At 42.4% G+C, this 25,486-nt stretch overlaps 1 protein-coding gene across 6 annotated transcripts in view; it reads left to right on the forward strand.

The window, feature by feature from the left end:
- ANKRD27 (ankyrin repeat domain 27) overlaps positions 1-25,486 on the forward strand; it is a 57,555-nt gene that overhangs the window by 28,091 nt on the left and 3,978 nt on the right. For 4 of the 6 annotated variants that reach the window (XM_032231316.1, XM_032231318.1, XM_032231321.1 and 1 more), the window contains exons 13-26: positions 1,578-1,670; positions 3,187-3,314; positions 4,448-4,530; positions 7,719-7,834; positions 10,739-10,831; positions 12,395-12,592; positions 14,277-14,336; positions 14,802-14,927; positions 16,509-16,553; positions 20,672-20,794; positions 21,442-21,639; positions 22,097-22,216; positions 22,871-23,032; positions 23,987-24,086. In XM_032231316.1, coding sequence (XP_032087207.1) covers positions 1,578-1,670; positions 3,187-3,314; positions 4,448-4,530; positions 7,719-7,834; positions 10,739-10,831; positions 12,395-12,592; positions 14,277-14,336; positions 14,802-14,927; positions 16,509-16,553; positions 20,672-20,794; positions 21,442-21,639; positions 22,097-22,216; positions 22,871-23,032; positions 23,987-24,086 — 1,645 coding nt within the window. The remainder of the gene's footprint in view (positions 1-1,577; positions 1,671-3,186; positions 3,315-4,447; positions 4,531-7,718; positions 7,835-10,738; positions 10,832-12,394; positions 12,593-14,276; positions 14,337-14,801; positions 14,928-16,508; positions 16,554-20,671; positions 20,795-21,441; positions 21,640-22,096; positions 22,217-22,870; positions 23,033-23,986; positions 24,087-25,486) is intronic. The other 2 variants (XM_032231319.1, XM_032231320.1) reach the window with 2 other exon arrangements.

Below are 25,486 nucleotides of genomic sequence, written 5' to 3' on the forward strand. Positions count from 1 at the left end.
GGGCATTGCAAATCTAATCATCAGTAGTAAGGATGTTAAAATGGCATTTTAAGAAAAGTGACTTCTAAACGGTCTTCACACAACTTGTCACAGCATCTTCATTGTCATATGATTAAAATTTGGGTGCTTGGCAACTGGTGTGTATTTATGACAGTTGCAGCATCCCAGGGCCACGCGTTCCCCTTTTGCAACACAGCTTCCAATGCGCAAAGTCAATGGAGGAAGCTAAATTAACAACTGTGATGTTCCCGTGGTTCGTCCATGAGGCCAATGTGGAGAAAAGACAGGACACGATCTTTCTCGGGATGGAGCGACCCAGATTGGGGGTCTGAGAGCCCCTTTTATTGAGATAGGACAAAGGCAGGAGGAGCAATAGCATGTGATTAAAAACAGCCTGTAAAAGTACAATTTCTAATCTACTGCTCAGGGAAGTTCTGTCTATATATGGTCAAATCCTGGACGTCATTGATAGGGCACATCTCAGAATGTTATGTTATGCACTATCAGGATGTTATGGCGTTTTAGGAGTTTGTTTTCTCCTGTGTGGTTCAGCGTGGCTCCGCATGCCCCGGTATGAACTGGGCCATGGGTGACCGCTACGCCTACACAAGGAACTATATTACAACAAACAACCACAATGATTTGCTTAACAACCATGGCAAAAAAAGAAGTTTGTAAATTTGGCTGTGATTTATTTTCACCAGCCTGGTTAATCACAGAAATTCTGGTTCCAGTTGTGGTTGTAGCAAAAGCACGTAGACTTATATACCGCTTCACAGTGCTTTAGAGTCCTCTCTAAGCGGTTTACAGAATCAGCATACTGCCCCCAACAATTCGGGTCCTCATTTTAGCCACCTCGGAAGGATGGAAGGCTGAACCTTGAGGCGGTCAGGATCAAACAGCGCCACAACAGCTCCTTGTAAGTCAAGGATTACCTGCATCAATTTTTTTATTCCTTAAAAAAATAGTGTGAACATTGCTGATTAAAAACTCCATTGCAAAGAGGACTGTTAAATGCATGTGCATCGAATTGCATGCACAGTTCAATGGAAATTGTTCTGCGCATGTGCAGAACTAAAAAAAAGAAAGATGGCGGCAACCGGGGGAACCAGTCCAGGGGTGTGGCCAGCCTGGGTTGCTGCTGTTTCTGCGACCCAGGCTGGCATGCCACTACCGGTTTGGCTGAACCGGGCCGAACTGGTAGGAACCCATCTCTGGCAAGGATATACACCCAATGAATAACATAGTAAAAGAACAGAAATTTCCTTGGATGACACTGCAGTCCTCTGTTCGGTGGTGATTTTATTTTTCTTCATGCTCAGCTTTTTTTTTAAGGAATCTACATTTTTGTAAGCTTTTGGTTGGAAGCTGGAATTCATTCTTCTATTCATTGGTTAAAATTCAAACTGAAAACCCACCCTTCAGTGCAAGAAAATCTGCAGTGTTCAATTTTCAGAGCTTTAAAATGGAATTTGCCAGTTAGACTGGATCCAACCTCAGTGGGAAAAAAGAGGGTGGCAGATACCTCTTCAGTTAAATATTTCTCATTGCTAATAGCTTCTCTCTCTCATTTTTAGGGATCTGAAGGATTTGGTGAAAAGCTGTTCTTAAGACAAAGAATGAATCTTCTCTCTCAACTGTCCACCACCCCGATAGACTGCTTGTTTAAGGTTTGGATGGCATAGCTGTTGGATTAACTCAGCAAGAATTAGCCAAATATTATGCTTTTCCGTGTAATCCGTTGGAGGACTGTCTCCATGGCTGTCTGCGGACTAAAGTTGGGTGTTTTGGAATTGATAAAAGAACAGCACGTATCTTTCCTTTGGCATTTTTATTAGCTTTTAAACTTATAGCTATGGATGCTTTAATCAGAGTAGCACCATCATTGGTGGAAGTTGGTTTTAATGGTTCACCGACAAATGCGCGCTCGACAAAAGTGCGCCGATGAAACCGCGGCGAGAAAACCGCGAGTTCTAAATTGCGCCGACGAATGAGCGCAGAAATGCGACGACAACAGCGCGCCGACAAAAGCGCGCCTTCAACGAACAAGTAATAACTGCGAGTTCTAAACCTAACCCTAAACATAACTCTAAACCTAACCCTAAACCTAACCCTGAACCTAACCCTTACCTTAACTTAAATCGCGCTTCTGTCGGCACGCTGTTGTCGGCGCGTTGTTGTCGGCACGTTGATGACATCGTGGTTTTCTCACCGAAGTTTCGTTGTTGCGCTTTTGTCGTTCGCGCATTTGTCGGGTCACGGATTTTAATTATATTTATTTTCTAAGCAGTGCCTGTGTGATTTCTCCTTCCACTTAATCATCTTCCACCGGAGAGATGAGGGCTGAGAGGGAAGCTTTCCTTGGAGTGATCTCTGTAGGCACATTCTTAAAGTTCCTTTTTAAAAAAGTTAAATATTTAAACTTTAATGCGTTGAGAGTTTGGAGCTGATTATGGCTTTGCTGGCATAGACAAGCTGCTGAATCAGTTTGATGTTATCCTTTTATTGTTCTTGAAGTTGTATGTACAATTTTTAAATTTATTATTATTATTATTTTTTAAATCCGCTGCTTTGGGAATGCTTGTAAATGGAGAGACGAATCCACACTTCAATCCACATTTTCAAATCAAATTATACGATCCGAAGAAATGGTTTGGTTAACCGGTTCTGGGGCAGTAAGTCATGTTAATAACATGAAGATGTTTTTATCAGAAACTAGCTGCTAACTTGGCGTTGCCCGGAACCAATCCCCCTTACCAGAGGGAGCCCCCTTGTGGAATGTTGTGAAGCTGTTACCATGGCAACTTCACTGTGGTGCACATTGGAAGCCATTTTAAGGCACAACAGGCTGTATCTCAACAGAACTTGAATCCAAAATGCACACTATCACTGACAAAAGTACTGTGATTTAACACTATAGATATAATTTATTCCTTTTCATTAGACACCCATTAGTTTTTACAGTTTAACAGTTATAGAGATGTCACAGTGGATATGCAGTCTAGAATTGGAATTATTGTTAGCGATGGTAGACAGTAAACTGGGGACTTCTGATGAAAACACACCGACTTTTCTACCAATTGCTGTGATGTGAGAACTGACTTTTTTTCATCCTCTTCTGGTGTCTGCTGTGTTTTGAGTTTGGGGTTTTGAACTTTCCCAGATGTGTCTCTCTCTTCTTTGCAGCATATTGCTTCGGGCAACGAAGAAGAAGTAGAACGCTTACTGAGCCAAGGAGACAGCGATAAGGACGCTTTGCAAAACATGTGCCATCCACTCTGCTTTTGTGACAAATGTGAGAAGCTAGTTTCTGGGTAAGAATATTTTTTTCCTCTCTCCAAGAGTTTATCCCCAGTGATTCAGAATGAAAGTTAAGACATTTGATTCTGCCTTCAGTGGCTTAATTCAGATCTAATGCCAGATTATGGTCTGCATGTTTACAAGGATTATTCAGGCATTCATTCAGTCATCTTCCCAAGGATTAGTAAGATAGGCCAGTAATATTGTTTGTCACACAGTCAGCCAGATGTTCAGACTGGATTTGGCATTCCTTCCCAAGGACCTGGGATAGAGAGATGTGGGTGTTGGATTGTGTTAGAGGTATCGATCACAGGATGTAAGCTGTTCCAAGTAAAGCTGCCTTTTGCAATTGACAGATGGTGAATTTGTCAATGCTGATGGTGATGCCGTTATTTTTAGGAAGAAAGGGTTGAAGCTGACAAAAGAGCAAGTTCTGTTCTGTCCAATGCTTCCCAAGAGCATGAAGCAAACTCCTGGTCCTGACAAAACCCCCTTTTATTAATTTACTGTGAATTCTGCTCATTCACATCCAGCAAAGTCTTTCAAGGGAGGATTTACAGTCACAGACCTTATCTGGCTTGGAGAGCTGCCAGGCTGATATCTGCAAAACTTGGCAAGGAGTCTCGGAGAGTCATGAACCAATTAAGCAAACTAATTCTCTCCTGCAAACTCCACTCCCCTTTCGCTCCTCTTTTATTTCCCCTGGGAGGGGCCACTTATTGTCTACCTGTGGCCTTATTCCCAAGTCGACCCCTGTTCTTTAGCTGTTTCCTTCGTCCGGCAACTCTGTGCATGCGCACATTGGGGAACAGGCTCCAGCTGTCCATCTGCCTCATTGATGTCTGTCTCTGAAGGCAGCTGAGAACTGTCAGACGGCCTGGCCCCCTCTCTGCCTGCGAAACAGAGCCCTCATCAGAGCCTTCCCCAGACTCCAGGACTATCCCATGTTCCTCCCCAATCTCCTCACTGTCCAGATCTGCTGCCAGCTCTGCTGGCTGCTGGTGGACCACAACAAGTTCAGAGGACAGCAGAATTATAATGGGTGGCCTTTGCAACCACAGTTTCCCAAAAGGGTCCATATTGGGCAGTAGATTAAAACACTTGTATTCTGCTTGAGTTTGATCATGTCTTGTACTATTGCTTTAAGGAAGTTGAACGATCCATCAATTGTTACCCCATTTTCTAGAGGTGATCAGGGATTTACTCCACTTCATGTAGCTGCTATTTACGGTGAGCGCTGCACTCTTTTTTTTCCCCCCTTCATTTTTCAAATGTTGTAGCGTCGCCTTTTCCAATACAATCAGAAATCCTTTCGCTCTGTTAGTTGGGAGCTCTGAAGGTTTCAAACCCATTAGGGCAAAGAGGACAGAGAGCCCAACCTCTGTGTTTTCCTTTACATTGTTTGGAACATTATTATTTGGTCTTTTTTGTTGTTTATTTTATTTTTAATTTTTTTAAATTTTTTTTTAAACACATAAACACATCAACAAAAACAAACACGTGACTTAACACAACATAGGAACAAGAAGTTTCATCATATATCATACAGCAGTTCCGTATCGGTTTCTTTGCAGTTAGTGTTTTCCCTTCTATACATATAATATTGTTTACCTATATTGTGTTTTATATTCTTACTGTCATTTATTCTCTTACATACAATTATAGGTATACATTCACATAGTTATTCTTTTTCTTTGCCATTCTTATACTTTTGTTATTCCATTTAAAAGGTTATAAGGTACAGTTTGGGTTGATTTGTTTACCATCCCTAGCGCCTGTTGTAACACCACCTTATTTTCCTTTTCTTTTCTCCCTCCCTTCCTTCTCTACTTCCTTCCTTCCTTCCTCCTCTCCTTCCCCTTCTTTCTTCCCTTACCTCTCCCCTACTCTTACCCTCTCTCTTCCCCTTCCTGCCCTCTTTCCTTCTCTTTCTCTCCCTTCCATCCTCCTCTCCTTCTCTTTCTCTCCCTTCCACCCACCTCTCCTTCTCTTTCTCTCCCTTCCACCCACCTCTCCTTCTCTTTCTCTCCCTTCCACCCTCCTCTCCTTCTCTTTCTCTCCCTTCCACCCTCCTCTCCTTCTCTTTCTCTTCCTTCCACCCACCTCTCCTTACCTCTTTCTTCTTCCCTTACCTCTCCTCCACTCTTCCTTTCCTACTATCTCTCCTTCTCTTTCTCTCCCTTCCACCCTCTTCTCCTTTGTTGTTTATTTTTAACTAGCTGTTAACCCGGCATTGCCCCGGCATTTGTTTATTTCAATCCTGCATTAGACATTCACAAATGTCTAAATATTAAAAAAAACCTTTTGAATACTATTTAAAAATATTTTGTAAAAATCTTTTGAATGCTATTTAAAATATTTCACTAAAAGGAGTGACATATAAAGAGTGAACTTGGAAAAGGAGAATTTGCATTTTAAAAACCTATGTCGGACCAAGGTAACTGACGAGGGGGAAAAATAGTAAGGATTATATTTGTGTTTAAAAAAAGATTAAGCAGTTTTACATTAAGAGCTAGGAAAATTAAGGAGGATATTGAAAAAGCCCTGAATTATTACTGTGGTGCCAAGTGGCTAGGCAGCTGGGATGCTGGAGAATGCTGGGAGATCCAATGAAACAACATTACGAAGGCCACAGATTGCCCAATGATATGGAGCAGTTTTCAAGGCGACAGTTTGCAAGATAGGAGCTTTTCTCTGAACTGCAGACGCTTGATTATTTTGGTTTTTCCAGAAGGAAATAGATAGTAGGTTATCTTGGTTTTTGACTTGGCAGGGAGCAGGTTTTAAAATCATTTTGCCTCCTCCAGTTTCTTGCCTTGCCTTGCCTTGAGAAAGTGTGAGCCTTGTCCCAAAAGGTTACATCGATGTTCTTGGCAGTATCAAGTCATTAATATTTGAACATTTGAGGGCAAATACTTTACCTGGGGACGCAGTGGCTCAGTGGTTAAGAAGCTGAGCTTGTCGATCAGAAAGGTCGGCAGTTCAGCGGTTCGAATCTCTAGCACCGCATAACAGAGTGAGCTCCTGTTACTTGTCCCAGCTTCTGCCAACCTAGCAGTTCGAAAGCAGGTAAAAATGCAAGTAGAAAAATAGGAACCACCTTTGGTGGGAAAGTAACAGCGTTCCGTGCGCCTTTGGCATTGAGTCATGTCGGCCACATGACCACGGAGACGTCTTTGGCCCTCGCTGGCTCTTTGGATTTGAAACAGAAATGAGCACTGCCCCCTAGAGTTGGGAACGACTAGCACATATGTGCAAGGGGAACCTTGACCTTTACTTTACCTGGAGATTTCTTGGTTAGTTTTCCCCCAAATACAGTATGCTTTTGCCTTCAGTTGGTAATCTTCTCTGACTCTCAGGAATAAGGCAACCTCATTTTTCATTGCTGGACATTCTCTTGTTCAGCTCAGAATCGAAAAAATGCTGTGGGCTCTTGGAGAGCAACAGGTAATCCTCGACTTACGACAGTTCATTTAGTGACCATTCAAAGTCACAACGGCACTGGAAAAAGTGACTTACGGCAACCATTGTTCACATTTATGACCATTGCAGTATCCCCACGGTCATGTGATTTATATTCGGATGCTTGACTATTGACTCACATTTATGACGGTTGCAGTGTCCCGGGGTATGAATGTCACGGGATCCCCTTTTGGCGGCCTTCTGAGCAGCAAAGTCAACAGGGAATCCAGATTCACTTAACAACCGGGTGACGAATTTAACAGCTGCAGCGATTTCGGTTAACCAATGTGACAAAAAAAAAATGGGGGGGGGTGTAGAATGGCGGCAGAGCTCACTTAACCGATTTCTCCCTTTGCTACATATATTTTGGGCTCGGTTGTGATCATAAGTCGAGGACTACCTGTATCGCACAGTTTGCACAGGAAGGAAAAAGAGAAAGTTATTTGATTCTAAGAACCGACTCTGAAATGCAACATGCTTTAAAAAAAAAACCAGCCACGGGTGGGATTCAGCCGGTTCGGACCGGTTCAGGCGAACTGATGCTAATTTTACATCTGATTCACTGAACCAGTATTTGCAAGGACTGGCTGGCCCCGCCCACCCCACTCTGCCCCTCCCAGGAGTCTCCAGGTGGCCTGTTTTTACGCCAGGTAAGTGCAGGGCCTGCGCAGAGGGAGGACGAAAACAGGGCCTCCCGGAAGTACCGGAAGCCTGGTGGGAAGCCGTTTTCGTACTCCTGGAGCCTCGAGGAAAGCCTGTGGAGCCTGTGGAGGGTGAAAAAGGCCCCTCCCCTGCTGTGGCGCAGGAGGCCAAGTAGGCCATGCCCACCTTGGCCACGCCTACCCAGCGACCGGGCGGAGAACTGGTTCCTAATTTTTTTTAATCCCACCCCTGACTACACAGCTGCATGGTATCATTTGGGTGGTAATTAGCATGTTTCTTCCTCCCTCCCCCAGGGCAAGCACTGTTAGTTGACTTGTTAGTCTCCAAAGGCGCTGTTGTCACTGCCACGGATTACCATGGGTCAACACCCCTTCATCTCGCCTGTCAAAAAGGATACCAGAATGTTACAGTAAGCTACAAACAGTCTGTGGATCACGTTGCGCTGTGTGTAGTTTCGTTTTTATTTATAGACAGACATAAGCGTTGAGTCACCCAAAAGCAAAATCTGGGCTGGGTTGCTTTAAAAGTGGAATGGCGGCTTTTTAAGGATACAGGTAGTCCTCGACTTACGACCGTTAATTGAGCCCAAAATTTCCGTGGCTAAGCAAGACAGCTGTTAAGTGAGCTTGGTCCTATTTTACCACTTTCCTTGCCACCGTTGTTAAGTGAATCACTGCGGTAATTAAGTTAGTAACATAGTTGTTAAGGGAATCTGGCTCCCCCATGGACTTGGCTGGCCAGAGGTTTCAAAAGGTGGATCACATGACCCCAGGACACTGCAACCGTCCTAAACACAGGCCAGTCGCCAGGCATCTGGATTTTGATCACGGGAATGCTGCAAAGTCGTAAGCGTGAAAGATGGTCATAAGTCACATTTTTCAGTGCTGTTTTAATTTCAAACGGTCACTGAATGAATGGTTGTAAGTCGAGGATACCAGAGCTATAACTTTCTTCATCCCGCCCAGAGTCCTTAGTGACATTCCTATTAGCATGGAAGCCATCTTTTGCATTGGGCCCTTAGGCCTGCCACATTTATTGCTGTGGGAAACTGGGAGGGGGGATTATATGGAGTAAGGGAGAGGTAGTCAAAATAAGATTCCTTTCTCAGAGAGTCAAGGACATGTTGCCCTGCACCTGAAGTGGCGTGACTGGGAGGCATCTCCAGTTTTTGTTCTGACCTCCCCTTCTCTGTCCAGGAACGAAAGCCGAAAACAAACGTAAATGAGAATGTTTTTTAATCAGTCCAGACTCTCGTTGGCTGAAAGCCACATAAACAAAGAGATAGGCACTTCGGCAGCAAGTCCTACAAACCTTGGCAGCAATGCCAACAAACTCTGGCAGCAATCCAGCCTGCCAAGTTTGTTTCTCGTTAGTCCTTAACGTTGACTTCTGCAAGAAGGGCATGGCACAAGCAGTCTCTTTTATAATCAGGAGAGGATTTAATGGGCATCAGTTGAGCGTAATTACCTCCTGTAATTACGTAGTTGTTCTTGACGCTGAATAGCCCTTCGACGGCGTGCATCCCGGAACAACTCACAGGTGGTTTCTGGATCACTCACTCTTGTCTCCTCCCTACTGATCCAAGGCTCGGGCGCTACCTGGTGGTCAACCAGTCTCTCTGCGCCCTGCTCGGAGTCGGAACCCTGTCCAGGGTCCTCCATCTCCTCCAGGGCCGACTCATAAGACCCCTCGCTGTCGGAGTTGGTGGCAGCTCCAACGGCTCCTGCCGGGCCACAACAGTTTTGGATGGTGCCTGATTGGCTCATGTGATGGAATGGACATGTGGGTGCTGGGCAGGGACTTGGACTTTCATTTGGGTGGGGAAAACCTGGAAACTTTCAGATTCGGGTTTTCCCTGATGTGCCAATATGACATCTCTAAGAAAATGGAACTTTGAGGAAACTTAAGCTTTGGAGTCTTCTTTCATTAGGGATGTTATTTGGAAACCCCGACATGAGGATTCTTTGCTAACCTTTGGCTTCTATTCCTTGTTCTTGCCTTTCCTCCTAGAATTGCCCCCCTCCCCCACTCTATTTAATGGAAATGTTGGCCCTGCATATGGATTGTTTTTTTTTAAAAAAAAAATCATACTGATGCTGGCCTGCAGCCCAAAGAACGGATGCATTTAGCCTTCAGTTTTTCTGTGCTCGCTTCCTGTTGTCCTTTGCAGGGATTACAACAACGTCTCTATAACTAGCCGAACATGAATAAAACATTTTGATTGATGAAGCTGCATCTTCCACCATTTGGGGGATTCAGGAGTTGGAGGGCTGGGGAGATGGACTGGAGAAAAACAATTCGATGTTGTAAAATTTATATTCCATGAAAAGTGCTTCAGGTGTTTTGTTACCAAATAGTTCCAGCCAACTCTGCTGCTGTTTACTGTCAGGTATCTTGATGCTCTTAACTTTAAAAAAAAAAGTTCTTTTAATAAAAGAAAGAGAAAGCTGCCATATATCAGAGCAAAATGCCAGCTTTTAGAATCATTTTTTTATTGGCAGCAATGTCACTGGGCTTTCACCGAGATGACCCTGGAAATGTTGACTTCAAGCCATCATCGTTATCATCCATGAAAGTCCCTGTCGATTTTTTGTGAGCTTCTTCATTTTGTGCTATTATTCTAGTTGGCAAAAGTAGAGTGTAGGATACTTTGGAAGTGAGTGTGGCTGGAGGTGTGAAAAATAGAAGGAAGGTGTAAAAGGCAAGGGCCATGTGTGGAAACCCTCTACCCCACCCTTTATTGAAACACTTGGATGTAAAATTACAGAGTATCTTGAAATCTCTTTGATTGCTACTAAACATTATTTAAGGCAACTTTTTGAAGAACAGCACTGAAGTTCCCATTTCCAGAAATGGTGCATTAACTTAACAGAATAACTTATATAATAAAAGAATAAGTTGGAGGTGTAATAGTCCAACCCCCTGCTCAGGAAGGAAACCATATACCATTTCAGACAAATGGTTGTCCAATCTCTTCTTAAAATCCCTCACTGTTGCAGCATCCACAACTTCTGGAGATAAATTGTTCCACTGATTAACTTAACTCAAGAATTTTTATTTTCTGTAGCTGTTCTTTGAAGTGCTGAGTAGTGTTTACCTATTGGTAGAATGGTAACTCTACATTGTTTTTTCAATAGTGCAAAATGAGATGTTTTCATGCCAGTTTGCAACTCGGTCCAAAAAGGTAGCTGAAAGGGAAGATGGGCATTAGTGATTTCATTCGGTTTCAGAAATGATAAAAACACCCAGTAGATATACTAGCCTGTTATGACATCTTCTCGGGATAATATTGGCTTTTTCCTTTTATTTTCAGCTTCTCTTGTTACATTATAAATCCAGCTCGGAAGCCCAGGATAATAATGGCAACACTGCACTCCATTTAGCCTGCACTTATGGGCATGAGGACGTAAGTAGATCTTTTAAAACAGCAGTTGTCATAGGTGTCCTTCAGTTCTGTAGTACAGGGGTCTCCAGTCCAATTTTAAGGCTTGTGGGCTTCAACTCCCAGAATTCCTGGCTGAAGAATTCAGAGAGTTGAAATCCGCAAGTCTTAAAGTTGCCAAGATTGGAGACGCCCACTGAAGTGTCCTTTGGACCATAAATTTCTTTTCCCTCTCTTTTGAGGGGCAAGCATATTCTAAACGTTTTAGTTTCCTTTCCTATCAAGTGTTCAATTATTGTGGTGGATACGAAATGTAAAAATAGGCCATTCATTGATTCAAATTATTTTTACACCATTCGTTCTCCGTTTCCTGCGCTCAAGACATCGCTACTAGCTTTTCAAGGTTTCTGCGAAACACATTAAATCCAATGCATGCTAACATAAAATTGTACTAATTAAAGCATTCCACAAGCGAAAAAATATACGAAGGTAGTCTGGATGAAGACTTGGGTGTCTCGTGAAAGGGGGTCTGCTGCTTTACTGGTTGTTTGAAAGTCACAATCTTGAGGGCAATCCTCAGAACAGGTGGTGTCCTTGCACTTTTGTTACATGAAAAAAGTGTATGAATTGTTTGCGTATTGTGAGTGTGTATTGTCTGAGAGGAGATTTTGGTATTCAAGCATTCATAGCATAGCAGGGTTAACTCTCTGGATGGATAAAGTGCAAGCAGAATTGGACAGTGAGGAGGTTGGGGAGGAACATGGGCCGGTCCTGGGGGCTGAAAAAAGCTCAGACGAGGGCTCTGCGTCAGAGGCAGAGAGGGAGCTAGACAGCAGTGAGGCAGAGAAATAGCTGGAGCCTGTTCCCAGGGTGCACATGCACAGAGCTGCCAGAAGACAAGAAGAACTAAGAAAGCAGGGTCGAGTTGGGAGTAAAGCCACACCTTGGAGGTGATTGACCCTTCCCATAGAAAACAAAAAAGGAGCGAACGGGGAGTGGGCTTTTGCAGGAAACCATTCATTCGGTCGTTTCACGAGTGGAAAGTTCTGTTTGTGACTAGAAGAGACTCTGTGCCAAGTTTTGCCTTGCCCTGCATTTGGCAACTAGTTATTTGGCAGCTCGCCAAACGAGATAAGGTTCGTGTTGATAAACATTCCTCTGAAAGACTGTTTGCTAAGTCTTGCTGACTCTGAATGAAAGGAATTCACAGTTGTGTAAATAAAAGGGGACTCTGCTTCTTGCTGAGGTGGCGCAGTGGTTAAATGCAGCACTGCAGGCTACTTCAGCTGACTGCAGTTCTGCAGTTCGGCTGTTCAAATCTCACCGGCTCCGGGTTGACTCAGCCTTCCATCCTTCCGAGGTGGGTAAAATGAGGACCCGGATTGTTGTTGAGGGCAGTATGCTGACTCTGTAAACCGCTTAGAGAGGGCTGAAAGCCCTATGAAGCGATATATAAGTCTAACTGCTATTGCTATTTTTAAGGAAGCCTGGGTCAGAACATATAGGAGCAGCTTCCTTCAGGCTGTATATAAGCCATGGCCTTCATGGCAAAGTTCTTATATCGGTTGTTCTGTTTTAACTTTGCAGTGCGTCAAGGCTCTCGTTTATTACGATGTCCATTCTTGCAAGTTAGAGATTGGTAATGAAAAAGGAGACACTCCTCTTCACATAGCTGCTCGCTGGGGCTACCAAGGGATCATCGAAGTCCTCCTGCAGAATGGAGCCAACCCAGGCATTCTGAACCGGATGAAAGAGACACCTGTGCAATGTGCATTGAACTCAACGGTACTTTTTAAACCAACTAGGGTGTTCTTAGGATGCTTTTCCCGTAACTTTGAAGCCAAGGCATCCCGCATATTCCCACTGTTAGTTACAGAGAGGGCAGAGGCCTTAGCAATACTACAACAATAATTAAATAAGAGCCAAGGTGGCGCAGTTGTTTGAATGCAGTATTGCAGGCCGATTCTGCCTACAGCCTGAAGTTCGATCCTGACTGGCTCAAGATTAGTCTAGTCTTCTACCTTTCCGAATTTGATAAAATGAGGACCCAGATGTTGGGGGCAATATGCTGACACTGTAAACTGCCCAGAGAGTGCTGTAAAGCAGGGGGCACCAACCCTCGGGCTGTGGCCCACAGCTTCTGTGGTGCCCTCCACATTAATCTGTTCCTTCTTTAAACCTACTCAGTTCTGATTTTTAAGGAGAACTTATTTTTTTAAAAAGAGACCGCTTTGCACAGCCATTTAAAAGTAGCTTCTGACTGATAATGTTGGAGAAAAGTCACCGTTGTGTTTTATACTTACTCATACAGACGGAAGAGCTGCAAGAGAAATATAGACTCTCCATGCATGTGCTCTTATATTTGCTTTTATGCATAGTAGAAGTTTTCCTGTTTGTTTTCTTAGCGTCTTCAATAGAAATCAATAAAAACATGCAGTCTTGGGACATCTTAAAAACCTAACCAAGTTTATTATTATGCTGCTTGGCTTAATTATTATTATTATTATTTCATTTTGTCTAAATTTTCCTTGTGAAGCTACAAAAAACAATCCTGTGTGACTTTAAAATGCACTTGACTAGCTTCTTTTACGTTTTCTGTATATTATAAAAAGTAAAGGTAAAGGTTCCCCTCGCACATAGTCGTGCTAGTCGTTCCCGACTCTAGGGGGCGGTGCTCATCTCAGTTTCAAAGCCGAAGACATCTCCATGGTCATGTGGTCGGCATGACTTAACGTCAAAGGCGCATGGAACGCTGTTACCTTCCCACCAAAGGTGGTCTCTATTTTTCTACTTGCATTTTTTTACGTGCTTTTGAATTGCCAGGCTGGTAGAAGCTGGAACAAGTAAGGGGAGCTCACTCAGTTACATGGCACCTTGAGATTCGAACCGCCAAATTGCTGACCTTCTTATCGACAAGGTCAGCATCTTAGCCACTGAGGCACCCTGTCCCTTTTCCTGTATATTATAGTTAGGCCATTTTTCTTTCCCTGGGGTTTCCTGAATCACCCACCGTTGGCTGTTTTACAGAAAACACTTGAGTTTTAAAAAATGGTTTTACAAGCCACAATGGTTGAGTACACTCAATATGTTAGCTGAAAACAGCTTTATTATAATTTAGCACCATCCATGAACTCAACTCATTTATTTGTTGGTAGCATATATAGCAATAGCAATAGCAGTTAGACTTATATACCGCTTCATAGGGCTTTCAGCCCCCTCTAAGCAATTTACAGAGTCAGCATATCGCCCCCACAGTCTGGGTCCTCATTTCACCCACCTCGGAAGGATGGAAGGCTGAGTCAACCTTGAGCCGGTGAGATTAGAACCGCTGAACTGCAGATAACAGTCAGCTGAAGTGGCCTGCAGTACTGCACCCTAACCACTGCGCCACCTCGGCTCATATGATATCCATCTGGTTATTTTCTTGAGCTCTGCACTTCTGGCTCATTGGGTTTTAATTTCTCTGCAGATTGTTTCCTTAATGGAACTGAACTACCTCACTTTTGAAAGAGGACAACATGCTTCTCAGGTATTTCGAAGGATTGGTCCCAACTCTTAGCTTAGCTTAAAGCTGGGGTGTCAAACTCGATTTCCAGGGTTGCGTTTGACCTTGGTAGGTGCAGTGGGCCTGGCCAGCATGACATCACTTGTGTCAGGGGGCACTTGGGGTGGCCCAAGCGCTCTGCCAGCAAAAACGGGCTCCTGAGGTCCGTTTTTGGCTGCAATGGCCTCCTGCAACTCCTTTCCAGTTAAAACAGAGCTTGTTGGGGGTGTGCGTGCGCTGAGGGAGGCACTGAGGGCTAGTCCGTTGCTGTTTCCAGGGCGGCCTCGCGGCCCAGATCTAGATATTTGACTGAGCACCCCATAAGCCAAATCTGCCCCCCAGGCCTTGAGTTTGATACCCCTTGCTTAGAGGTATCCTCTTGATCAGCTGTTAAATAAATGAGGGATGCAGCCAACTTTCTCCTTTTGATTTCTTTATGGGGCCCACTAGTCACCCGTCCGATCTTCTTCATGTTGTGAAGACACCATCAGTCAAATATCATCCACCTCCAGCTTATCCTTCATAATACCAGTGACAACAGTGACACCAGAAGAAACCAAATCTAATTATAAAGAGGTAAGCCGATGATTTAGTGACCATTTGGCAGGGCAGTCCAAGTTCTAATATAACTCCCGTTTTGTGGCTCCTTCTTAAGTAGCAGCAGGCTCCGTTCTGTTTGATTGGCAGATTCGGGAGGCCAAGGATGCATACGTGCCCCCTCATGCGCTTCTAACTTCTGATTTCAGAAGGAAGGTTGAAGTAGATGAATATAGATGATGAAATAGAGAAGATGAAAGAGATGATAGCTCAGATGTATACTGGGAAGGGGGAAGAGGATGATCTTTAACTGGAGCTTAAAAGCTCAAAATTGTTAAGCATTTCACACATTTCAGAATGAAGGGGCTGCTACTAAGAAGCCTGCTTACAAGATAGTTAATGCATGGTTCTTGCACTTAGCAATCAGCTAGATTTGTAACAGTGAAAGACATTTGTAAGATATTTATTTGTTCGTTCATTCATTCATTCCTTCATTCACTCATTCATTCAATTGTATCCTGCCTTTATTATTTTTACAAATAACTCAAAGCCATGAATATATTAAATATGAATATATTAAATACACCTTCCTCCTCCTATTTTCTTCACAATGATATCCTGGACATACATTGTTTCAACGTCTACTCTCAAAACATTATAGAGCATCGCACACCAGGAAAACTAGATACAAGGACAGTTCCCCTCCTCCCCCAAATGCCATCACTCTGCTAAACAATTAATCCCCACACTGTCAAATTATCTACTAAAACACTATTATAATTATTCTTCTCTTCTTTCCTAGTACTTATCTCTTTCCACTTACGACTGTAACCATGTTGCTTGTATCTTTAAAATTTATATTGTTTTATATTGTTAACAATTTATATTGTTTAGATTGTATAATTTGATTGCTTATTAGTAACCTATGACTAGCATTAAGTCTTGTACATTATGATTCATGATGAATGTATCTTGTTTTTATGTACACTGAGAGCATCTGCACCAAAGACAAATTCCTTGTGTGTCCAATCACACTTGGCCAATAAAGAATTCTATTCTGTTCTATTCTATTCTGTTCTGTTCTATTCTATTCCATTTCTCTTCTCTTCTCTTCCATTCCATTTCTCTATTCTATTTTACTCTACTCTCTATTCTATTCCATTTTTCTATTCTATTCTATTCTATTCCATTTCTCTTCTCTTCCATTCCATTTCTCTATTCTATTTTACTCTACTCTCTATTCCATTCCATTTCATTTTTCTATTCTATTCTATTCCACTCCACTCCACTCCACTCCACTCCCTTCTCTTCCCCTTTGAGGAGGTTTGAGTTGAGAGACAGTGACTGGCCCAAGGTCACCCAGCCAGCTTTCATGGCTAAGGTGTGACTTGAACTCACAGTAGCCTGCTTTTTAGTGTGGCTTCTTAATCATTAGACCAAACTGGCTTTCTATCCTGGTGTCTAAATTTCAGGGGCCCTTTTATAGCAAATCAAACCTTCAGCTTCAGCAGCCATTGTTCAAGAGCAAAACCTCCTCTTTGCAAGACTGTATATCAGTTCTGCAATAGATACCACTGCAGGTAAACATGCTTTCTTTTTCTGGTGTTGTTTATTCTGTAGGTGGACAAACTGTTAAGAGCAATTGCAGATGGAGATTTGGAGATGGTAAGAGCAGTTCACTGGATCCATGCTTTGCAAGACTGCAAGTGCTGGTGGGCGCATGCATTGATGGGGCGCATGCTAAATAGAGTTTCCCACTATAAGCCAGCAGTTCTTAAAGAAAATCCAAGTGGAAATAGATTATCAATTGCATAATGAGAATATCTAGAATTGTACTCTCAACGTGGGGCAGGCTAGGAAACACCGCTCTGTTAAAGTTGCCCCCCATTCTGGTAATGGGAACAGCAAAATGTTAGGCGGTGATCCTGAAGTTTTCAGCCACCATTAAAAATAAACAACAATTACAAAAGCATCCAAATGAGGGTCCTCAAATGTTCGGTGGGTGTGAGTTGTTTCATCACTTTTCCAGGCGGAAGGAGGACAATATGGTGGACTTTGCAAGAAGACTTCCGAGTCTTGAGTAGGACTATTCCGTAGGACAATTGAAATTCTTGCAGTTCCACTTACATGTGTGCATTGTGTAGGTATGGAGTGTATTTATGTAGTTTCATCTGGGCCATTTCTAAAATGCCCTTCCGGGTTGATATAGTGGTGTGGTGGCCTAGCCATGGAGCTCTGGCATCACAATCGGGGCTGTGAGTTCGATCCTAGGTAGAGGCGGTTATTTCTCTCTCTGGGCACAATTTTGTCGACAGGAAGGGCATCCGGCCATTAAAATGCTCTGCTAGCTCCATTCAGTTGCCCAGATTCCACCCAGCAAGGGATTATGGGGTCATTTAATGATGATGATGATTCCTAGTTGATGTAGTATTCTTGCGTTGAATTTTGATAGTCCTACCTGGGAGCATTATTTTTCACCAGAAGAGTAGATTTCGAATAAAAACAGGCTTCATTGTTCTATAATAGCAATATCGGCTCTGAACAAGGCCTAATGGTAGTAACAGAGCTGCAGGTTTTATAGAGATTTGCGATAAAAAGCAAAGTTTTGCTTTTCAAAAATCTTCTTTTCTACAGAGCAATATTAACTTGGTGATTCCCATTCTGTAATTTGCGTTATTTACTGTCTCCAGGTAAGGTGACAGGCTGAACCGAAGTAGGCCCCAATCCTGAACCAAACTAGGGTTTCATGATATTAAGCTTAAACTGTTCATATAGAAATTGCAAAGTTTGCTTTTAGGATATAGACAAGGGTTATTAAATCACCAAAAAGGAAGTCTGCACACAAAATACGCTGAAGTAGGGGATCTAGTTTAGCCCATCTGCTTGCTTGGCCGTTAACTTGTTTAGTAGACATATATTGTTAGTTCCTCAAAATACGAGCTGTGCATGTCCGTTGGCTGGCCCATGTATTATGACATCCTATAGACATAATATTTCTGTAACTCAAGGGCAAATCTTGAGAGGTGTTTCCAAAACTAACAGATGGCTTTGGCTGGATGTGGTAAACGCGTCATTACCACTATATAAGGAAGTTCCTGAATCCCACTTGGGGTTCAGGCCATTTACTTTTTGCTTTGAACCTGCGCAAATAATCTTTTCCTTCTCTAAAGAGCTGGCTTGTGTCTCAGCATTTCCTATAACACAGGGATGATAGAAAAATTGCCATAGTAATTTTACTTCCCGGAAGTCTTTACAGTTTTGATGTATGTAGAATTTTTTTAAAAAAAGTTTGATTAATTTAAAAGATGATAAAATCTTGTGGCCCAATTGAGACCTAATGTCCACAGAAAGTTTGTTATCTAAGTACTTCATGCATAAGCTTTTACATGAAATTGTTTTATATGACAACTTAGCTGGATGTGGACAAAACACTTAATTTTCAAGACCCAGTAGGTACATTCTCCTATTATATTACATCTGGGGCATAACTTTGTTTTCCATGGATTGTGTTATTTAATAGCACTGATGATGTTATCTAGTTTGTAATGAAACGCCTGCAAGAAAACAACCAAGCACCAAGGGACTCTTCATTTCAACCCAAGCTACAAATATTCTCCTTTACTGTGTTATGCAAATCCAGACAGTTTTGCTTAGAGTTGGGCATTATAGATGATCTTTCCCTCTGCCAGGATTGGAAACAGAGACCCTAAATATGGCATGAATCCAAGGTATAAATGGTGGATTAGCAATGAGTAAGAGCTTTTGCTGCCCTTCTTGTATCTCAAAAGGTTAAGAAGATAAAGAACTGTCCTAAGATGTTTTGTAATTTAAGGTGAAGCCAGGATGATGCCACAACTCTGTCCCATATTCAGAGCTCCTCCAGAAAGCTTCCATCTCCCTCCCCCGTAATATCTTTTCTTTGCAAAATGGTGGACGCTGGCTGGGTACATGGTATGCTTGATTATTGAAACTGTTAATTGCTGAATTTGGGAACTGTGTTAAGTAAATCAAAATCTAATCCTATATAGCCCCAGTTTAATATAGTAGGAGAATGTACTTATTGGGTCTTGAAGATTCACTCTTTTGTTAATCTAAAAGCCAGCCAAGATGTCACATAAAGCAATTACACAGAAAAGGTTTGCCAAGGTGGCACAGTGGTTAGGGTGCTGTACTGCAGCCACTTCAAGCTGACTGTTATCTGCAGTTCGGCGGTTCAAATCTCACCGGCTCAGGGTTGACTCAGCCTTCCATCCTTCCAAGGTGGGTAAAATGAGGACCCAGACTGTGGGGGCAATTTGCTGACTCTGTAAACCGCTTAGAGAGGACTGAAAGTCCTATGAAGCGGTATATAAGTCTAACTGCTATTGCTATTGCTATTGCTATTGCCTCTACTTCTAGGTTATGTTGTGAGAAATGAAGAATTTCCTACATCATCTGTGAGATAGGAGCTAAAAGGTGAATATTTAGAGTAGGGGTTTCCAACCGTGGCAGTGTTGGCTGGGGAATTCTGGGAGCTGAAGTCTTCAATTCTTAGACCTGCCAAGGTTGGAGACCCCCTGATTTAGAGTTATAGTTCTCACACATTGCTTTGGTCTATACACGATTGTCTCAGCTTGGCTTCACAATTATATAAACACAACCATTATGGTTTATCCGTAACCATGTATGATGTAGGTTTATAGCAAACTGATGTGATGTAGACCAGGGGTCACCAATCTTTCAGACCTCAGGGAACACTAAATTCATAATTTTAAATCCCGCGGACTACTAATATGAATTTTCTAAAAAGATAAATAGTATTTAGTGCAATATAAAAAAATGCAAATATTTTTTCTACAGACCACCAAAATTTTCTCACAGACCACCAGTAAGTGATGTCACTTAAAGTGCCAAGAAGGTGGATTCCATGGCCAGAGGTGAAGGACACTAAAAACATCTGGTCCAACAGAACTTTTCCTCCAGATCGAGACAGAGCACATGCTGGGTTTTTAAACAGCAGTGTTTGTTTTTATAAAAAAAGAACCTTTTCCTTTGTACAATGCTCGTAACCATGCTTCCCTCATTTCTGACTGGGGGAGCAAAGTGCCAGGTTTTTTTTTTTTTTTTTTGCAAACTAAGTCTATTTCTTCTAGATAAAAATTAGCATTCTGGCTTCAAACACAAAGCATATTGAAAAGATCAATAAAATAGCAGTAAGGGCCGAGGAAAGACATTGGCCTATTCTGGTGCAAAGCCTTCTGGTTTTTAATCTCCAGCAATCCCGGCTAAAAGGATTGAGCAGAGGAGAACATCAAAGTCTAGATTAAGAGGAGGCTGTCTTTTCTAATTTAGATCACATCTCCTTAGCAAATTCATCTTGGCAGTGAGAACATTTAACCGTTCTATCGCTTGCCTGGTAGGAAATCAAATGTCACGAGGGGCCACATTACGTCTCCTGGCATGTCTCATTTAATTTGCCGGTTTCTGGGGAAATAACAGACAGCTGTTCTGTTCTTGCTGAAATGACATCTCTACCCCCCCTGGGCTGAAGAATGGCAAACTTGCAGAATGATAAGGTTTCAAAATGCTTCTGATTTATGCCCAGGTGGGCAAAAATCCTTTCGGGCAGAAAACTAGATTTCCAAAGACCAATTGTTTTAATTTTAAGCTTCTTCTGTTAAGTGAGTTTTTAATTAGGGCAGGAAATCCTTACCTAAAGGGCGCAGAGTTCATAAAGATGGATCACTGTAGGGAATGAGATGTGAAGAGCCCACGTGTTTTCCAACCCTCGGCCTTTATTCTAGGTGCGTTATCTCTTGGAATGGGGAGATGATGACCTGGAAGATCCCAAGGAAGCCAGCAATATGAGGACCCCGGAATTATGCCATCCTTTGTGTCAGTGTTCTAGATGCAGCCCTGTGCAGAAGGTTGGTGGATGCTCCCATCACGTATGTTCTGACTTGGCTTGTAAGAAGTCTGTGATTAATCGCACTTGTCTTCTAATGATGTTCCCATGAGGTGCTGGGAAAAAGCTGCTTTTCTACTAAGTGGGCTGCTATAAGGATTGGGTGGCTGATTGAGGGAAATTCATTTCACTGCTAAGGAGAGGCGTAGAAGGTTGTATAAAGAAGATGGATTTATAGCCTTGACTCAGCTGTCTCTTCTACAACTTGTTCGGGCATTGTCTCATCCTCTGCTTCAGGGAAGTTCTGTATCTAGGCAAGTACGCCAAAATTTTCCTTTCCAAGCATTCGGGTGTCTTTCTTGTCACCCCCTCCCCCCAATGGGATCTAGAATTGCTATTTTTTAATTTGTAAATTTGCAGATCAAGAGCCTCTTACTTTGAGTTTGATTGTTCCCAGTCTGAAAATTCATCCTTAGTTGCAGGTCAACCAATATCATTTCGCGTTGGGGCATTTTGCATCGGCCCCACTCATGGTAACACATAGAAAGTTTGAAGTAAAAAACATGGTGATTGTTATATCTTGGTCTTAGCTGGTTTTGGGGGGTGGGTGGGTGTAGATGGTGCAGAAATGCTGGGCTAATGTCCCGTGCGCTTTATTTCTCCCAACAGAAGTTCTTCAGGCTGCCTTCGAATGGGCTTGGAGTGAACGTTACCAACCAAACTGGTCTGACGCCACTGCATGTTGCTGCTCTACATGGACATGTGGACTTGGTGGCTCTCTTACTGAAACATGGAGCAAACGTTGAAGCCAAAGATGTGAACCAAGCAGGACCACTCCACTTTGCCTGCCAGAATGGCCATTTTCAGGTGAGACGGACAGCTAGGAAGCTCATGAATGAATACATTGGGCTTTGGATCATGACTGGACAACCTGCAGCATCACCTGTGCTCATGGTGTTAATAAGTTAAGCTCATTCCATAGGTGTCACTTGAACCACAAATTGATCATGTTCAGAGTAACCTACTTTGGACGTATTATGTAAAGATCTAACTCTCTGGAAAAGTGTTGCAGGAAGGGTGGAAGGAAAAAGGAAAGGATGAATAGACTCAGTTGCAGTGATGGGGGCACCATTGCTGGAACCAAAGACCAGGTTGGGCACAGATTGTCATGGAGAAAATCTTATCTGTGTGGCCACGAGGAATCAACACCAACTTGATGGCACATAATCAGAATCAATAAAGCAGATGATTTCCAACATCCCCCCCCCCCCGGTGTGTGTGGAAGTGAAGTTTATATAGCTACAATGCCCCCTTTTTTCAACAGGTGGTGAAATATCTGATAGAGTGCAGTGTTAAGCAACACAAAAAGGACATTTATGGAAATACCCCCTTAATGTATGCTTGCTTGAACGGCTATCAGGAGATAGCAGCCATTTTATTACAGGTGAGAAGATCATTATTACTGTTTTTTCACCTGTTTTTCTATTCTTTTTGCCTTAGTAGTCATGAACCAATTCTTCCTTTTTCATGATCTCAAGGTTTGAGATTGAAAATATTCGTTTTCATTTTTACCGAAGCTTGCTTCTCTCATTTGGAAGTTACAGAAATTTGGGGTCTGTTTAAACAAACTAGCTGTTTTTTTCACTTTGAAAAATTTATGATTCTGTTGGAGAGAAGGCACAGAAGTGTGCCTATCATCTCTTAAATCCAGGGGAAGAAATGTGTGAAAATAAGGGATTTAGGGTGGAACTCAATTGCATGGTAACCTTGCAGAAAAAGATCATTTTCTGCATTTCCAGTTGAAAAGATAAAATCAGCACATGTAGGAAAAAGCCTTTTCTTCAGACTTCAGTAAAGAACTGCTACAGAAACTTTTTAGGTGGTATTCTCAGAAGAGCGGGAACGTAATGCTTAGTACTCTTGAACACCAAGGAAGTTTTACGTATATTATTTTCTTTGAATTATTTTTTGCAGGACCCTCACAGATTAAACTGTATTGCCCATGAATGAATCAACTGAAATGTGCAGGCTTTGAAATGTGCAGGCACAGCTTGTAAAAGAAGTTTCTTTTTCTTCTTTCCTGTTTTCGCTTTCCCAGCATGGAGCCTCAGTTAACCTTCCCAATAACCAAGGAAACACACCTCTTCACAAAGCAGTGATAGGAAATTACGAAGCTGTGGTTCAGGTGCTGCTGCAGAACGGCGCATTGGTGCACCTTAGGAACAACAAGCAATGCACCCCTCTTGACTATGCTGAACCTGTAAGTGGCGCGTGAAGTCTCATAATCATCATCTTTGCCAAGAAATACTTAAATCTTCATAGGGCTTCAAGGTTTCTCAGCCTTGACCTGTCCTATAGCAAAAGGCATGAGTTGACCCTATACAGATGGTTCTGCTTAATGCTGTTCAAACTTATGATGGCGCTGAATAAGTTCTTCTCTTGTGGCACCCTCGTGATCATGTGATCATGATCAGGGTGTTCAGCAACTGGCCTGGATTTCTGGCCATCAGTGTCCAGTCATGTAATTGCGATTTGCAGTCCTTCCTGCTGGCTTCCCATGAGCCAGGTCAGTGGGGAAACCAGCAGGAAATAGAAGTCACAAGAAGTCCTCGCTTAACAACTTGCAGCGATTTATTTAAGGATGGTAACCAGAACTACCAGAATTGCTGTTGCTAAGCAGCTGGACATTGGACATAATGCTCTACAACCTCATTGCTTAATGAAAATGCCAATCCCTTGTATGATCCTTAAGTGAGGACTATCTGTGAAGACAAAAATGTCCTAGTTCAAGTCAGGCCATTGTTTCAGAGTTGTTTAGGATATACTGGGTTGCTCTTTATGCTCAACTCATACCTTTACTTGTTGTACGATCCCTCGTGCTGATTTTTTTTTAAACCACAGTTGATAAATATGTCCCACAAAGTCAATCCATTATGGTCCAATCAGAAACCACCAGTTCATCCCATAAACCAGGTCTGCTTAGAGACGCCAAGCACTGAATCCAGGGCTTCTTGCCTGCAAATTTGGCCTTTGTCCACTTGGTGCAGTCTTTTCCTCTTCAGCATTAATACAGCACATTTAAAGATGGGACAAGTTCCAATTTAATCTCAAGACAGTATGGTTGGGTGACATATGCAACATCAATGGGATTCAGTAATCTTTTTAATAAGAGCAAATCCTCCCGTTTATCCTTCCTCTTCCACCCTGTTTAAAGAATTCAGGCCTCCTCAAGCTTCTTCAGGCTGCAGCATCCGAGGAAGACGACGGACAGACGCTCTGCAAAACTCGCATGACGCGGATGATCAGGAAAAAAAGTGAGTGCTCCATTGAGGCTAGTGAAAGCTTACTGGGAATAAGAGCAGCCAGAACACAGGAATATTGTTTTGATTGCTGAACAAATAAAAGTGTCTCGTCTCTGCTGGTATGTTTCGACTTGTGTGTGCGAGAGGATAGTTGGTGGTCAGGGTTTACCTAACTATTGCTGGAGTTTTTGCAAATGATAATGTTTAAGTGGGTGCAATGCAGCAAGGTTGCCAATTACTTTGAAATAGAAATGAAGAGCAGTGATTTTGGGTCTTTTGTGGATACTAAAACTTTGGCCTCAAGCTTTATTTTTTGCTTAATGCCAAGTTGTTGAATAGTGCGGTAATGCTGAGATGTTAATTGGTGGAGTTTATGCCAGGATCAAGGGTGAACGTGGCTCTAGAAAAGCTAAACCCTTTTTATTTTCCCATTGGGTAAGCAAAGTTGTTACCTGTGGCTTAATTATTTGTAGCTTTAAAAGGACACCCGCTCTGAGATTCTAGAAGTGGAAATGGGCAAAGATTTACCTCTCTTTTCACAACTGACTTGCAACATAGATTGCAAATTGCATCTCACTTGCTTTCATTACTCAGAATGAGAATTGACACCCTTAGCCATCCTGCAAATGGTTCTCTAAAGGGTGCTTTCTACTCCTGGTTGGTGGATGAAGGAATTGGTCCTCTTAAAAACTCCTTGTTGTAAATCAGATTGAAAGTCCATTAATACCAGTGACTCTTCTCTTACATGGCCAGGAGGACCTTGGTAGAAAACTCACAAGTTACAATCTTTACACAGCTGTTCTTGTTCAGGGGTCCTATTTCAAGGCAGACTGCCCCTCAATTGTTGTGATTTCTGCAGAAAATGTCCGTCCCACTTGGCACTGTTTTCAGCTTGCACCTAACAAAATGTAAATGGCAAAGCTAGCAGTGTCATTAAAGATTCTTTGGCCTACATGAGACAAGTAAACAGAGTTGCTATATTTAAAACTGTTTCCCATAGGAGTGTTCTTTGTGCCTGTACATGTACCTACAGCTGCAGGCATACATAATGGTGAGAAATCTCTACATATAGTCCTTGTTTAATGACTTGACTTTTTTAGTAACCATTTGCATTTACGACAGTGATAAAGTAACTGTCTTTGCATTATGACCTCTCCAGGTCTGTTAAGCAAAAAAGAAAAGCAAAGAAAAGCTGGAGACGATTAAGCACAAGTTGTGGTTTCACTTACCAGCTATTTCACTTAATAACCAAGTTACTAGTCCCAATTGTGTTGCTAAATGAGGACTAACTCTAGTTTGTTTTCTATATGCACTGGAAGTTTTGTTATTTGTAAAGTCAGCATAGCAATAGCACTTAGACTTATATATCACTTCATAGTGCTTTTACACTAAGTGGTTTACAGAGTTATCCT

The sequence above is a fragment of the Thamnophis elegans genome, chromosome 14 (assembly GCF_009769535.1).
Source record: "Thamnophis elegans isolate rThaEle1 chromosome 14, rThaEle1.pri, whole genome shotgun sequence".
NCBI lineage: Eukaryota > Metazoa > Chordata > Lepidosauria > Squamata > Colubridae > Thamnophis > Thamnophis elegans.